General features: G+C 43.4%; 1 protein-coding gene across 1 annotated transcript; it reads left to right on the top strand.

The window, feature by feature from the left end:
- Positions 1–1,309: 1,309 nt before the first annotated feature.
- LOC310859867 (5-hydroxytryptamine receptor 3A-like) lies at positions 1,310–10,639 on the top strand (the record flags this gene model as incomplete). Its single annotated transcript, XM_083766634.1, has 9 exons — positions 1,310–1,441; positions 1,821–1,984; positions 3,277–3,321; positions 3,578–3,687; positions 4,782–4,951; positions 5,866–6,026; positions 6,451–6,661; positions 8,890–9,186; positions 10,389–10,639. The coding sequence occupies exons 1-9, from the start codon at positions 1,375–1,377 to the stop codon at positions 10,637–10,639; spliced, it is 1,476 nt and encodes a 491-aa protein (XP_083622760.1). The 5' UTR covers positions 1,310–1,374.
- Positions 10,640–14,855: the final 4,216 nt, after the last annotated feature.

The raw sequence follows: 14,855 nt of genomic DNA, 5'->3' as shown, positions 1-14,855 counted from the left end.
CTCAATAGAGAATGACAGGGTTGGAGGTTGTTCCCTTCACAACCCAATGGGTGGAGAATGGCATTACTGTACTGCTGAGGTTCGGGAACTTTAAAGTGTCACTTTAAAGTGACACTATACACATTTATTTTATTCATTCATTAAGTTATTGTGTGTTCTGGTTCTACCATATTATCCATATACTGTGAAAAACATGGAGGATGGGAACCGTCACATGACCAATTGGTTTCTTCTTCTTTTTTAAGTTGACAGGAAATGGGAAGAGTGTCGATGCTGCCAAACCAATGAGCAGCGAACGGACACCAGAAGTAACTTGATGAAACTTGACTTAACTTCAGAAAACGTGCCTCACAGGACAGATACTCAACTTACAGCAGTCTCTGTACAGCAGTCCCGGACAGAGACAACACAACGTTTATAATCCCTCAGAGAATCAAATAAACCAGTCAGTACTTAAGTAGCAATGTCAATCATTGGTCCATCTGCCCACGTCTGCGTCTTTCAAAGCAAGGGTGGGAACATGAGGCTGGCGGCCCAGGCAAGGCACGCTCTAGGCAGAGATGGGGAGTGACATGCAGCAAAGGTCGTCGGGATCAGGCTGGATTGCAGCCTAGGTGCCTGGACCACCATGCCGATCGGGTGTGTAGGTTCCAGGGGGGGTCGCCGACTCTGAGGTCGATTGGCGTGGAGGGCAGAGAGTGGCGTGAAGGGCAGGGTCGATGTGTGTTTCTCCGTCTCCGGAACATCTGTTGTTCCAACATCTGCTGTTCCAACTTTAAAAATGAATGGGACCATAAATTACTTACTACCACTGTGGCGTGACGTCATGTTGTATAGTTTTCTGTGGTCACCTTATCACCTAAAACTGTATGAATAGTATGAGTATGAATAGGGTGGCAGTTCATTTTGCCCTTGATCTTTCTTAAATGTCTTGAGTCTGTATATGATCTTTCCTGGGATATGACCATGCGATATAAAACTACATTCATAGACGTGTGCCTCATGTAAGTCAAAACTTTTAAAAGATTGTGCTTATAGCCAACCAATAACAACATAAACCAGCACTTACAGTAACTGAGAAGAGGACAGATGGTACCTCTCGTGGGTAAGGAGGGTTCGAAAATACAATGGATGAGTGGTTACTGTAGGTGTTGAACAACAACTCTGTGTGTGTGTGTGTGTGTGTGTGTGTGTGTGTGTGTGTGTGTGTGTGTGTGTGTGTGTGTGTGTGTGTGTGTGTGTGTGTGTGCGCATGCTTGCCTGCCTGCGTGCATGCACATGACAGTACAGTAACTACATGAATGCAATTACTACTACTTTAAGCCTCACACAGCAGTCGACAAAGCCTCTTCCGAATGCTCTGTCCATTTTCCAATGCGACCGACCGACATGATTCCATCATGGAACTCCACACTGATCGCAACTCTACTTATTTTAACAGGTAATACACAGAGTTCCATTCCAATATGTTAGTGTTTCATGTTTAATTTGTTCAGTGGTTTTCAACCAGCTAGTGGTCGTTGAGGGGGTTCCCGGTGGTCCCCAGCTAAATGATGGACCTTATAGACCTTTAACTCATTCATTTCCCTTCTTTTTAAATGATGCTCGCATGCGATTTGTGATGTTTAATTCTCATGATATTAAAAAATAAATAAAAATGGCAACGGGGCAGCACTGCTGTTGAGACGTTGTGGTTTTTTGTTGAAATTAAATTTGGTTTCAAATGTCTTGATCATTGATGCCGTTGATTTGTAAGAACAACTCGGCACGTGAAAAACATGATAACTCTCTCTCTCTCGCTGTGTCTCTCTGTCTCTCAGCCTGTGTGTGTCACAGTGAGCTGACCTGTAAGGAGGGTCACAGCGGTCCCACCTATGAGTCCATGCAGGCGGTGTTTGACCTGAAGTTCTTCAGGCCGGCGGTGAACCTCAGCAACCCCACCATCACCAACATCTCCTTCACTCTGTATGCTGTACTGGGGGTGGTGAGTAAAGAAAGGCCTATTCATACTATGAATATAGGCCTTTAGTCGTCTCTGTCGGGTGGACAACATTGGATTTCAGGATTTTGTGTTTCGAGCTCGCAGATCTGCTGCTTTTGATGCTTTTGTGTGATGCTGTTGTATGATCAAGTTGGGTGTTAATTTATGAGAAATAAAACACAAAAAGTTTAAATTATGGAGATAACAATTATACAGACTTTTGACCTTCACTTGACTTGACAAACCTTTGAGTGTGTATGCTGATGCCTTTTACCCCCTTTTTCCCCTCCAGTCGTGCCTTTAGTCGTTACGCCAATTATTCTCCCCACACACATTACTGAGTTGTCATCACGTTGCTGCTAAACTGGAAAAGTATTGTCGTCAGACCCGTTCAAGTGAATGGCTTACACTAGTCTGTACAGTCTGAACTGTCTTAAACTACTAGAGGTCCCATCTGTACAGTCTGAACTGTCTTACACTATACTAGAGGTCCCGCATCTGTACAGTCTGAACTGTCTTAAACTACTAGAGGTCCCATCTGTACAGTCTGAACTGTCTTAAACTACTAGAGGTCCCATCTGTACAGTCTGAACTGTCTTAAAGTACTAGAGGTCCCATCTGTACAGTCTGAACTGTCTTAAACTACTAGAGGTCCCATCTGTACAGTCTGAACTGTCTTAAAGTACTAGAGGTCCCATCTGTACAGTCTGAACTGTGGAAATCTGCGTTCTAATTCGATGCCCCTACTAACTACATGGAACACTCTACAACAAGTGTTTATTTATTTTTATGTTTTATATCTGTCTTCATTTTTGATTTTGTGTACAGTATGTGATCTCGGCAGCACTGAGGGTGAACCTCGATGCTTTTTCGAGAATAAACAAAGGTTTCAATCAATCAATCAATTAATCATTGCTGTTGTATCCTACTGGCTCAAATGCCAGTGAGGAGCCCCCACCGGGAGGACATAGAGCCTCCGTGCTACTTCTCCTGCCCGACACTCCCCCAGCCCACAGGACTACATGCAGTGTGACCTCGCGTCTGTCTCGGAGGAAAGCCTGGTCTGTGTTTCTTCTTTTTTTTTTAAAGCAGCGGTAGGTTCGAGCCTCGAAGATTTAGCATTTTCATATTTATTGTTTTTACACATAGGTTATCTGCCGTTTTCACATCGTGTTCTGCCAGACTGCCACACAGTGTTATTGTTGTTAATGTAGGCTATAGTGCGACTATCATTGACTATATTTACATGGAGGCCATTTTATCACACCCCGTTTTCTGTCTGTGGTTTAAATCAGAATGAGAAGACTCAGATTCTTACGACCTTCCTGTGGCTCAGAGTGGTAAGTTGGCATGACAAGAAATTCAAATGTTTTGCACTTTCCTCTATAAAGAGCTAACGTGTCCCTTTTTGTAAGTCTGTGTTTATTGCATTTATTCAGTCCTGTGGTTTCTGTTCCTTGGTTTATTTCTGCCACAGTGCATTATATGCTGTTCTAGTCCATAACACCCCCCCCCCCCCACCCCACAAAAAAGAAAAATACATTTCCTAATCATAATGTAAAACGTGACTTTAGCTGTACCTGTTCGTCTCTCCAGTACTGGCACCATGAGTTCCTGATCTGGGACCCTGACGTGTGTGACGGTGTGACCAGGATCTCCCTCCCTGTGAAGCAGCTCTGGTCTCCTGACATCATCATCTATGAGTTGTAAGTGTCCTGATTGGTACATGCTTCTTCTGTTTCAACCAATCAATCGATTCAGAACAGTACTACAGTAGGTCACATGCCGTCAGAAATGTAGTAGGCCTACATTGGATGTCTTATGTTAATGGAACAAGATGTTCCACAATAACTTGGCCCATGTCATTGGACATTGAAATAAACAACACGTGCTCATTACGATGTAAACATTCAAAAGGAAAAAAAATACAGCCATTTGTTGAGCCATAGGCTTTCTTGTATTGGGTTTAAATACCCTTAGCAGACCTTGTATTGAACTGTCCTTTCCTATGCCTTTTTCTGCAAACTATTAAAGTATTCAATCACTCAATCAAAGCCATTAATCCATTCTGAACGGGAACCCATTTTGGTGGCTTTAATCAGCGATACAGCCAGGTCGAGCTAAGGGAGGTATTTTCAACGTGCAGTACATCTGAACTAGCATTTCTAGTTTATATACAATTCATTCTTGTTTTTCTTTCATAATTTGATCCACACTCATCATTTCATGCCCCTCTCTCTTTGTTATGACGACCAGGCAGACTTACCGTGGTCATTTGTTCTCATGTTTTTTACTTAATGCTTGTTTTTTACTTAATGCTTGTTTTATTTCTTGACCACAATGTAGATTGAAAGAGCTGGTTAATGTTCACCTATAATTTCAATGTACCAGGCTAGTATTTTGATAATACTTGTTTAGACAAGGTTCAAGGTTGTTTATTAGTGTCCCCGAAGGGCAAAAGGTTTTACAGCAGGCCATAAGGCTTGAAACACATATAAATACATCAGTCAGACCAAAGTTATTGCTGCTGGTCGCAAGCGTGCGCTGCGCCCGGCCTACTTGCATCTTCAGAGAGGGAGAGAGAAAAAGAATGCGACCGCCTTCTTCAGAAGGAAGATGACTGATGTTAGGGTCTTGGTTTACTGGCAATCCTAGTTTACTGAGGCACTTACACTGTCTCTCTGAGTTTGATCGTATAATGTGCATGTTTACGTTGCTCATTGTAAGTACTGTAGCTCTTGAATGAAGAGCATCTGCCTATTTTTAAATGTAAAGACCACTTCCCTTCTTCGTGTCTCAGTGTGGACGACGACGTGTCCCAGTCGTGTCCCTACGCGTACGTGAACCACACGGGACACATCCGCTGGGACCGGATGCTGCGTCTGGTCTCTGCCTGCAACCTGGAGATCTTCAGCTTCCCCTTCGACGTGCAGAACTGCACCTTCACCTTCGGCTCCTACATGCACACCAGTAAACTGCACGCCAGTGTCGAGTTTGACTGCAAATTTTGATTTAGTTTCAGTTTTGATTTAGATTTTACTGATTTTAGTCAACTGAAATGTTTAAGTGTTAGTCTAGTTTTAGACCGGAATTGACCTATGCTTTTTATGGCATAGGCGGCAGCTCCCGGCAGGATCCGCCGGAGGAAACTAGGCACAGCTGCTGGACATGAGACTAATTAATTAGAGCGACAGAGAGAGGAGTGTGTGTGTGTGTGTGTGTGTGTGTGTGCGTCAATTTAACAAAGGAGTTCTCCCTGGAAATAAAGAAATCTGGGTTTCCGAGGATAGTCTAGTTTTAGTCAACTAAAGATTTTAGTTCTAAATCTACAGTGGATTTAGTCGACAAAAATGTGTTTTAGCAGGCCTTGATGGCATCGTAAAGGCTGATTTGGTCTTGGTTGCGTGCTGAAAATAGCCGATCTGCAAGCTCACAACGCGGCTACGTCTAGTCGTTAATATAGTAGATCTCTTCTCCACTAGACTCTCTAACATTTTAGTCTAGTTTTTATGTTGACGAAATTGGCAAATATAATTAGTCAAAGTTTAGTTTATTGTGACCATAGGTCACATTTACTATTTCCATCCGTCCGTCCGTCCGTCAGTTAGTTAGTCAACCCACGCCTCCATATATGGTCACGCCTTGTGACATCACACCTCCATAATATACTACTAGGACACTGGGAGTGCTGCGACACGTTGTGAGCTTGTAGATCTGCTATTCTCAGCATGCAACCAAGTGTCATTGATGCCATCAACCCCTGCCAAAATACATTTGTATCGACAAAATCAACTGCAGATTGATTCAATCTAATGATATTTAGTCGACTAAAGCTCGACTGAAATATGAAATCAACACTGCTCCTGCATCATTGCATGTGTCAGTCAGGGACGTGAGGGTGAGTCCAGCCCTGACGTTTGAGGAGATGTCGGGTAACTCTAAGCGCTACCTGGAGGCCAGCGGGGAGTGGGAGCTGCTGGTGATCCATGGAGAGACCTCCATCCTGAAGTTCGGCATCGACGAGTGGGACATCATCACCTTCTGGGTGAGTGGGACATCAAATGTGACATCATCACCTTCTGGGTGAGTGGGACATCATCACCTTCTGGGTGAGTGGGACATCATCACCTTCTGGGTGAGTTGGACATCATCACCTTCTGGGTGAGTGGGACATCATCACCTTCTGGGTGAGTGGGACATCATCACCTTCTGAAAAAATCATTAACATTATGAAGTGACATCTCAGTGACATCACAAAGATGTACTTCATAATGTTAATGATTTTTTTCCAGACCTCCAGTTCTAGGCAACACCAAAGGACTTTTTTCATTATTATTTCCACACTCTAAGGTATATTAATGACATAGTCATTTTACAGGTTACTCAGTAACCTGTAAAATGCACAGTAACCGTTACTGTCTAAAAAGTAAACACACATTTATGTCATTCCCCGTCCTCTTGTCCACTAGGTGGTGATCAAGCGCCGCCCGGTGCTGTACGTGGTCAACCTGCTCATCCCCAGCTCCTTCCTGATGCTCATTGACATCCTGTCCTTCTACCTGCCGCCTCACAGCGTGGACCGTGCCTCCTTCAAGATGACCCTCATCCTGGGATACACCGTCTTCCTGCTCATCATGAACGACCTGCTGCCCAGCACGGCCAACGGCACGCCCATCATAGGTCAGCAGTGTTGAGAAATGTCGTCGACTAAAGGGCCTTGCAAGCGGGGAGCAATAAAACGCGCCTATAGTTCATTTTCCAATGAGACCTGCGTTTTTGCTCTGAGAAGTCGCAGTGCGACAACGCAAGCGTATTTACATGAGCGCGGCCCCGTGAATTTGTTGATTTGTCACAAATCGAGTTGGCTTTGTACTAGGCTTAAAAGGTCTTTCAATAAATACTTTTTGAAATGTCTATGAGGAAAATGAACGGGGAATGCATTTCCTGGGCCCTGGTAGGGGGCGGGACAGCGACGCTCTATAGACTATATAGTGCACCTGTGTTAATGAAGGGGTATGCTATCCCAGATGTGATTTATTTGAGTAGGCTAATTATAATTTATCATAAACCTGAATGATATCATTCAGGTTTATTCACGTTTGTAGTCGATGATGGCTGTATTAAAGATGGCTTGAAAATAATAGCCACGTCCTTCTTGTTGATTTTCCTCTTAAATGCCATTTGGGATGTTAATATTTTCCATTGGTATAAGTGGCTGACTGATAGTAGACCCAGACATTACTGCAAACATTACAGAAAAGTTAGAAAACAGTATATGGTATGACAATGACAGGGCGACACATAAGCCTACAGACAAGATATTTTTAACATCGTTATAAGATGTGATCACAAAATATGAAATAATAAAACATAATAAAATATCTATCGGTAGATATAGGTGTACAGTAGGTATCTACAACAGTCAACAGGTGTTGAAGTTTGGCTGTTTATTATAGGCTAACGGAGAGGAACCCATCTTTCTGTTCTGATTAATGTCTATAGTATGGTTTCAGTCCCCTCTACAGGCTGAAACATGTAACTACAGTTTAGATGTTCCATTGTTTATTTTGATTATTAGGGTTTTTCCTGTTCATTCTAATCTAATCCTCTATTCTATAGCTATACATTGATGCACATTGACTTAAAGGACCACTTCACCACCTTTCAACATCATCTGCATCTTCATTTAATAGGTCCTCAGTAATCATGATAAAATGGCAGCTTAATTGGCACTTGCTTGTCAGGGTGGGATTATTCTGGGGGATCACCAGTTCAAATATTATTGTTTTTGGGGGTCACGGCCTGAAAAGGTTGAGAACCACTGCATGGAAAGACAAGAAGACATAATAATTCATACAGTAAAAACTATGAAATCTGAACCCCCAAAAATGCTTAGGGCTGAAGTGGTTAATGTATGTTTTGGAGAGAAAAAAAGTAAGTAGCAACTAAGGTTTTCAAATAAATGTATTGGAGTCAAAGTGCAAAACATTTGAATCCAAGACGTCGTAGAGTAGAAGTCAAAGTTTTGGAAATCGGAAATCGTCAAATAAAGTACAAAACAGCTAGCCTAGGCAGCATTCCATTTCAGGTTCATGATCCGGTCCGGAGCGGATGGTAACTTTCGTCATGTTGTAGTCAATGATTTGTAGTCATCTGGCAGGAAACCACAAGGCGGAATCAGCACTATAAATGTAGTCTCGCGTTACCAGACTGTTGCCTCCGCGATTTCCAAACGCTTCATCATACAGTCTGGGCCAACGGAAGAGGTATCATGAGTATGCGATAAAGCGGAAGTGGAGCCTCCTCGTCACTTCCGTTTCGTCTTTACAGTCGCGCACATTTATTTATATTATTTAATATAAATAGAAAACATCTAAGTATATATAGCTTGTTGCTTAGCAGAAAAGGAAATAAAAAATAAGCTCTAAAGATATTTTAAAATATATTTTCGTGAACGGAAATGGCAGCTTTCGTTACTCAGCTCATAGGTGCAGACTCTATATAACATTCAGAGATTGTGGAATAGTTGTCTGGCTACACAAGACTACTATGAATGGGTACTTCTTATTCAGCCTTGTGCCTGATGACTACAAATCAGTGACTACAACATGACGTAAATTACCATCCGCGGTTCACATGGCTATTTTGGGACACAGACCAGGCTTTCTTCCGAGGTGGAAAGCCTGGTGACGCGAGGTTACAAAACACCTCAAAATTGTTCATGACTGATGAACACCGCATAGGCCGAAACGTTAGTAGTTTTTTGTATACCCTCACCTAAATAAAAGGCTTAAAATGTCCGTGCTGCCCCAGTGTCCTCTCCTCCTTCTACCTCAAAATTGTACTTATACAGTAGGTACAGCACTTAAGTAAATGTTACTTTCCCACCACCACCCTCTCTTCTTCAGGCATCTACTTCTCGGTGTGTCTGGCCCTCATGGTGATCAGCCTGCTGGAGACTGTCATCATCACCAACGTCCTCCACCACAACTCCATGAAGTACCGGGACGTCCCGCGCTGGGTCCGCGTGGTGGTCCTCAAGCACATCGCCAGCCTCATCTGTTACCGCTGGCCCGAGGAGCTCCCGCCGCCCGGTGGCCAGGACCAGGGCCAGGAGGACAAGCCTGATAGGCCGCCCGACGGCGGCCCAGGCCCCTGGGTCGTCCAATCAGATGCTCACACGAGGTCTGCTGCCACGGCTACCAGTGGTAATGCACTGCTACTACTACTACTACTAGTGGTGGAGTAAAAGTACTCGATTACTGAGACAAAATGTCTTCTAAATCATGACAGTTTAATTCTGTTTCTATATCCGTGGTTCTCAAAAGGACCCCAAAAATTATACATAATCGGCTGCCGACCCCCCCCCCCCCCCCCCCCCCCCTCCCATCTGAAAATATGTTGTTCCAGGGACCCTCCCAGAAGCAACGATTTGAGTTAAAAACGTTCGCTCTGAAAGAATATATTCCAAGAATTGCACATATTTTCAAAAATAGCAGATCTACAAGCTTGTAGCACGGCACTCTGTGCCACACTATGAGCTTGTAGATCTACTATTTATCAATAGTTAAAGTATAACATAATGCTTAAAACACCAAAAGGGATGCAAATCTATATTGCAATACAAGGGGCGGCTGTGGCTCAGGAGGTAGGGCAGGTCGTCCAATGACCCGTGGGTCTGTGGTTCGAATCCCGGCTCCTCCTGTCTCCTCCTGGGCAAGACACTGAACCCCATCTTGCCTCCAGTGGTTGCCACCGTTGGTGTGTGAATGTGGGAAGTGAGGACGCTGGCGTTGACTGTTCACTGCTTCACCTCCCAATGTATGAATCTTGAAAGGTAGTTGTAAAGCGTTTTGAGTAGGCATGTAGTGCATAGAATAGGGCTATAAAATGCAATCCATTTGTAGGAATGACCGTGTTTAGTGGCTGGAGAAACAGTACAGAGGCATTGGTAAAGGTTAACCACTGGTATGTTTATTTATCAACCGAGCACTACCAACTGGCATAAATACAGGAATAAAGGGAAAAAAAGAAAGGAATTGATGACATCAATTAATTACCAGCTGCTACCTTATATCCCAAAGCTGAGAGGTCGGCTAGAGTCAAAAAGTGTGTGGTGGCCTAGAGACGAGGCAGAAAATCAGGACGATAGGTTGTCAGTATACAGCAAATGAGAAACATACAGTCAACTACAGCAAGAGGGCGTGAAAGCACTGCAGAGAGAATATTGACCAGCTGTGCTTACACAGCAGCTGGTTAAAAGAAAAACGTAGAATATGTACATAAAGAGGTTTCTGCCCAACAGTGACTTCCGATCCCTCTCCTCGTTGTTGTGCCCATACAGGCCCGGTGCCCGCTTCGCCCACGGTGCCCGCTGTGCCCCCCATGGCGCCCGCTGCGCCCACAGTGCCCGTGGTGGCCCCCATGGCACCCCCCGCTGGCCCCGAGCTGCAGCAGATCTGCCTGGACCTGAGTGAGCTGCGCGCCCACCTAACGTCGCTGCAGAAGGAGAGCGAGATGCAGGACCAGTGGTGTCACGTGGGATACGTCCTGGACTTCCTGCTGTTCCGCATCTACCTGCTGCTCATCACCTGCTATGCTATGGTCATCATCTGCATGTGGTGCATCTGGATCAGCCAGACTGGGAACACAGATTAGCCAGACATGAACACATTTCTTTCTTTCTTTCTTTCTTTGCTTTCAAAGTTCAAACATATACCAGTGGTTCCAAAAGTGGGGTCCTTGAGAGAGTTCCAGGGGGTCCCCAGCTAAATGATAATTAGGAACCAAATGGACCCTTATGGGTCTGTAACTCAGAGAGTGTACAAATGGAACGGGTCCATTTGGTTCCATTTGTACACTCTCAGAGTTCAATTGACGCGGGGTCCCAGAGATAGAAAGGCCATTAAATGGGGGTCCGTAGCCTAATTCAGGTCAAACCTGGGGGTCCTTGAACTGAAAATCTGTGAAAATCACTGCCAGAGCCGTAAAGATCTTCTCTTATGGGTTGGTATTGGTATATATTTTCTAATGGGGGTCTGCAGGCTAATTGGTGTCAATTTGGGGGCCCTTGACATGAAAAGGTTTGGGAACCTGACTGCTCTAGAGTTCAAACTAAACAACTGATAACACACACGTGTGTGTGTGTGTGTGTGTGTGTGTGTGTGTGTGTGTGTGTGTGTGTGTGTGTGTGTGTGTGTGTGTGTGTGTGTGTGTGTGTGGTTCAGCAGCAACCTCAATTACAATATAATTAATTCCCATGGCTTGGAAACCTCAGACCCAGCTGAGTGATCTTTCACCTACATACATCGATAGAACCAGGAATGAATTTGTGTTCCTCAAAACAAGCTTGTATGCGTTTCTTTTCATGCTTCTGTGTGTATTGTAGTTGTTGTATTATGTAGCCTACACATGACTCATGAGTGGACAATACAGTTGTGACAGTCTTATAGACCGTGCTTTTGCCGCGGCTGCCCCTAGGCTCTGGAATAGCCTTCCTCTTCACATCAGATAAAGACTTTTTAGTCTTTGCTTAAGACCCATTTTTTCGACTTGGCTTTTAATCCAACCTTTTATTTGATCACCTCAGTGTTTTATTGTATCTATGTGTATCGTTGATGCTATACGTTTTCTTGACTTGTACAGCACTTTGGTCGATGACAGTCGTTTTTAATGTGCTTTATAAATTAAATTTGATTTTGATTTATATTTCATCCATTTGTGGTCCCTTCTGTTGTACTTTTATTTGGTGAGCCCTTTAATGGGATTAAGTGAATAATATCAAATACTTAAATAAATAATTTAAAAAAAACTATTAAACCACTATCCATTTGTTTAATAACTCAGAAAGGGGATAATTAGGCAAATGCATATTTTAGAATTTAGAAGACAATCTCTGTCCGAACAGTACAGCTACAGGAATGATAAAAGATCTCTGTCGTCTTAATAAATCTACATCCATGTTGTCATGTCAATCTGAATGTAGACATGCGATGTCTGTCTGTCTGTCACGCTGTGAACTTGACTGATGATCATCACTTTGTGATCCTCCGTCAGTCTAGGGAGGATTTCAGTGTAATAACGGATTTTGTTTTCTAGGCGTGTAGCCTATGTATACGGAAATGCCAATCCGTGCTATTTCACTGTGTTTGGATGAGACCAGAATGGCTGTGCAATACCACTACCAGACTAACCGAATGCCTTTTTGACTGTGTGTGTGTGTGCGTGTGTGTGTGTGTACAGTGTGTGTGTGTGTGTGTGTGTGTGTGTGTGTGTGTGTGTGTGTGTGTCAGTGGAGCCTGCCTGGAAAATGACAAGGGGGGTCCTTTTTGTGGGCGTGGCCAAAAGTGGGCGTTACCAAAAGGTGGGCGTGGCCGAAAGTGGGCATTACCAAAAGGTGGGCGTGACAATGGCCGTCAGATTTTGACAGCTTCAAATTCGTGTTAAAAATAATATAACCCAATTGACTCCAGACTCCAGTCCTCTCTGTTTAATTCACTACAGTAAGCACTTGTGTTATTTGTAAAGTGTTCTTAGAAGACAATTGTCCCTGGATAAATTGTAAAAGTATACTGTACCAATTTTATAATCATTTATAAAATGTTAATAAAAATGTATGACAAAAATAAAGTATAGTTAATTATTTGAGCTTGTTTCTAAAGTGTAGTTGTTTATGGAGAGTAGGTAACCAAGTGATTAGATGTAAAATTGTGTAAAATTCAGGGCTAATGAAAGTGAAAAGAACTCCATGACACATTCATTTAAACCAAAGATGAGGCACTTTATTTAGGAATAAGGAAGGTAGAAGGAAAGCAAAATAAACATTAGATATATGTATATCCAAAGCAATGCAAATACAAATACAAAGAGGGAATCAACCAAATGCTCGATGGAGGTGCAATAAAAAGTTTAAAAGTAAAGTGAAATGGTGCTTCAAAGATCAGTGGGACTCAAATAATAGAAAAAGGACCGTGATCTGAGCACTCAAAAAAGTTTAAAAATGAGGAGGATAGATAAAAATAACTTTTAAAACTGCAAACATGTTTTGACTCGCACAGGACTCTTCATGAGGGCAGGTATGATGCAGAACCAGGTTTACCAGCTGCCGAACCCACATTTCCCAAAGTACTGTATGCGGGAGTCATTCCCAAAACAGAAGCTTTTCACAACTTCCTTAAGATCCAAGGCTTCAGTCAGATCATCATGGATGTGCAAAAAAAGCAGGTGGTTGAGGCGTTTTTGGGTCATCGTTGAACGAAGGTAGGTTTTCACCCGACGAAGGGTTGAGAAACTACGCTCAGCGTTGGAATTTGTCATCGGCACTGTTAAGTACAGACGCAGTAGCTTGGTGACCTCGCTAAGACATCCATCTTCAGCCCAATTCTGTTTCAGCACGTCAACGAGTGTAGCTACTTGTGTCACTTTTGTGATGGCCGTGCGACCCATGAGTACATTCTTCTCGTTGTGAACTGCCAACAATCCCGGGAGCAATGTCAGCTGTACAGAGAGTCGATCCATATCGATGTCTCCAGTGCACTGGACGACGACATCGTCATGGATTGTTATTGGTCCAGGTCCCTCTGTGCTGTTAAAACAAAAATATTCTATTATAGTTTGGTGACGACAATAACAACATCAGTTGGCCTACCAGGCCCAATACATTATTTCACTGTAACTTATAGTGCTTATATATTATTACAATTATTTTTATTCTACTGGAGCAATGTAAAGTGCAACATGAATACAATGTATTATTACTACAAGATAATATAGGTACAAACCTGTTGACAGCAGTGAGTAGGATGTTCTCGATCTGAGACAGGAGATTCAGCGTGGGCTGTTCGAATCTCTTGTGTAGTTAAGATGTCAGCAGGTCGATTGCTTCAAAGAATTGGCTCCTATACATCTCTTCTGGGTCGCTCCACTGGTGTGTTCCCACACCATCATCAAAGCGACTCGGAACGTTTTTTTTTTTTAGGATGAAAGCTGGTTGGACCAGATAGCTTCTTGAGCTGTCATAATATAGAGTACGAAAAAACGCTTCGGTCCTCATTGTTGCATAGCGCAAGAGGAGTGCCTTTATAGTGGAACCCACCTTTTCTGCATTCATTTCTTTACTCTGCAGTTCTTTTGCAACCTGCTCAGCAGTGGAGAACAGGCTGAAGGCAACCTTCAGTCCCAGGTGAAAATCAAACTGTGTCATCCATGACTGATATCCAGGGGCTGTGTGTTTTCCCACGCGGTCCTTGAAAAGCCGAACTTCAGTCAATGTGTCATACACAGCCTCATAGTTAACGAGCAGGGCTTTGATGGCTGCGGTTCTGCAGGTCCAGCGAGTCGTGCAGAGGGATTTCAGATTCAAACTTTGTTCATTGGTGGAACTTTGTTCATCTTCAGAATCAGTAGACCTACTGTGCAAGTCACGCATTTTCTCAAAAATATTTCGCCTTTTTGGTGAGGCAGCAATCACCTCGTAAATGTCATGAACAAGTTGTAAGGCCTTCGAAACCAGTGTAGACTCCCTCCCAACCTCTTGCAGAATCAAGTTGAGACAATGGTTCATGCAGTGGACAGAAATGGCTTTGGGGTTTTTGTCTTTGATTCGTTTGGCCACACCAGACATTTTCCCCTGCAACACAGACGCACCATCGTAGGTCTGGCCACGCATATCCATTAGATCCAAACCGCTCCGGCACAGTATATCCTCAATTGTGCGCGTTATGGACTTTGCATCAGTATTTGGACAGTCATGCATTCCAATAAATTCCTCTGTCACAACGAAGTCACGTGAGACCGATCGCACAGAGAGTGACAGCTGCTCTTTACCACTTATGTCCATAGTCTCATCCACAATGATGGCATAATGTCCAGCAGC

The sequence above is a fragment of the Protomyctophum parallelum genome, assembly GCF_964188405.1.
Source record: "Protomyctophum parallelum genome assembly, chromosome: 6".
Lineage (NCBI taxonomy): Eukaryota > Metazoa > Chordata > Actinopteri > Myctophiformes > Myctophidae > Protomyctophum > Protomyctophum parallelum.
The sequence above is the reverse complement of the archived record's forward strand: the minus strand, read 5'-3'. Positions and strand labels throughout refer to the sequence as shown.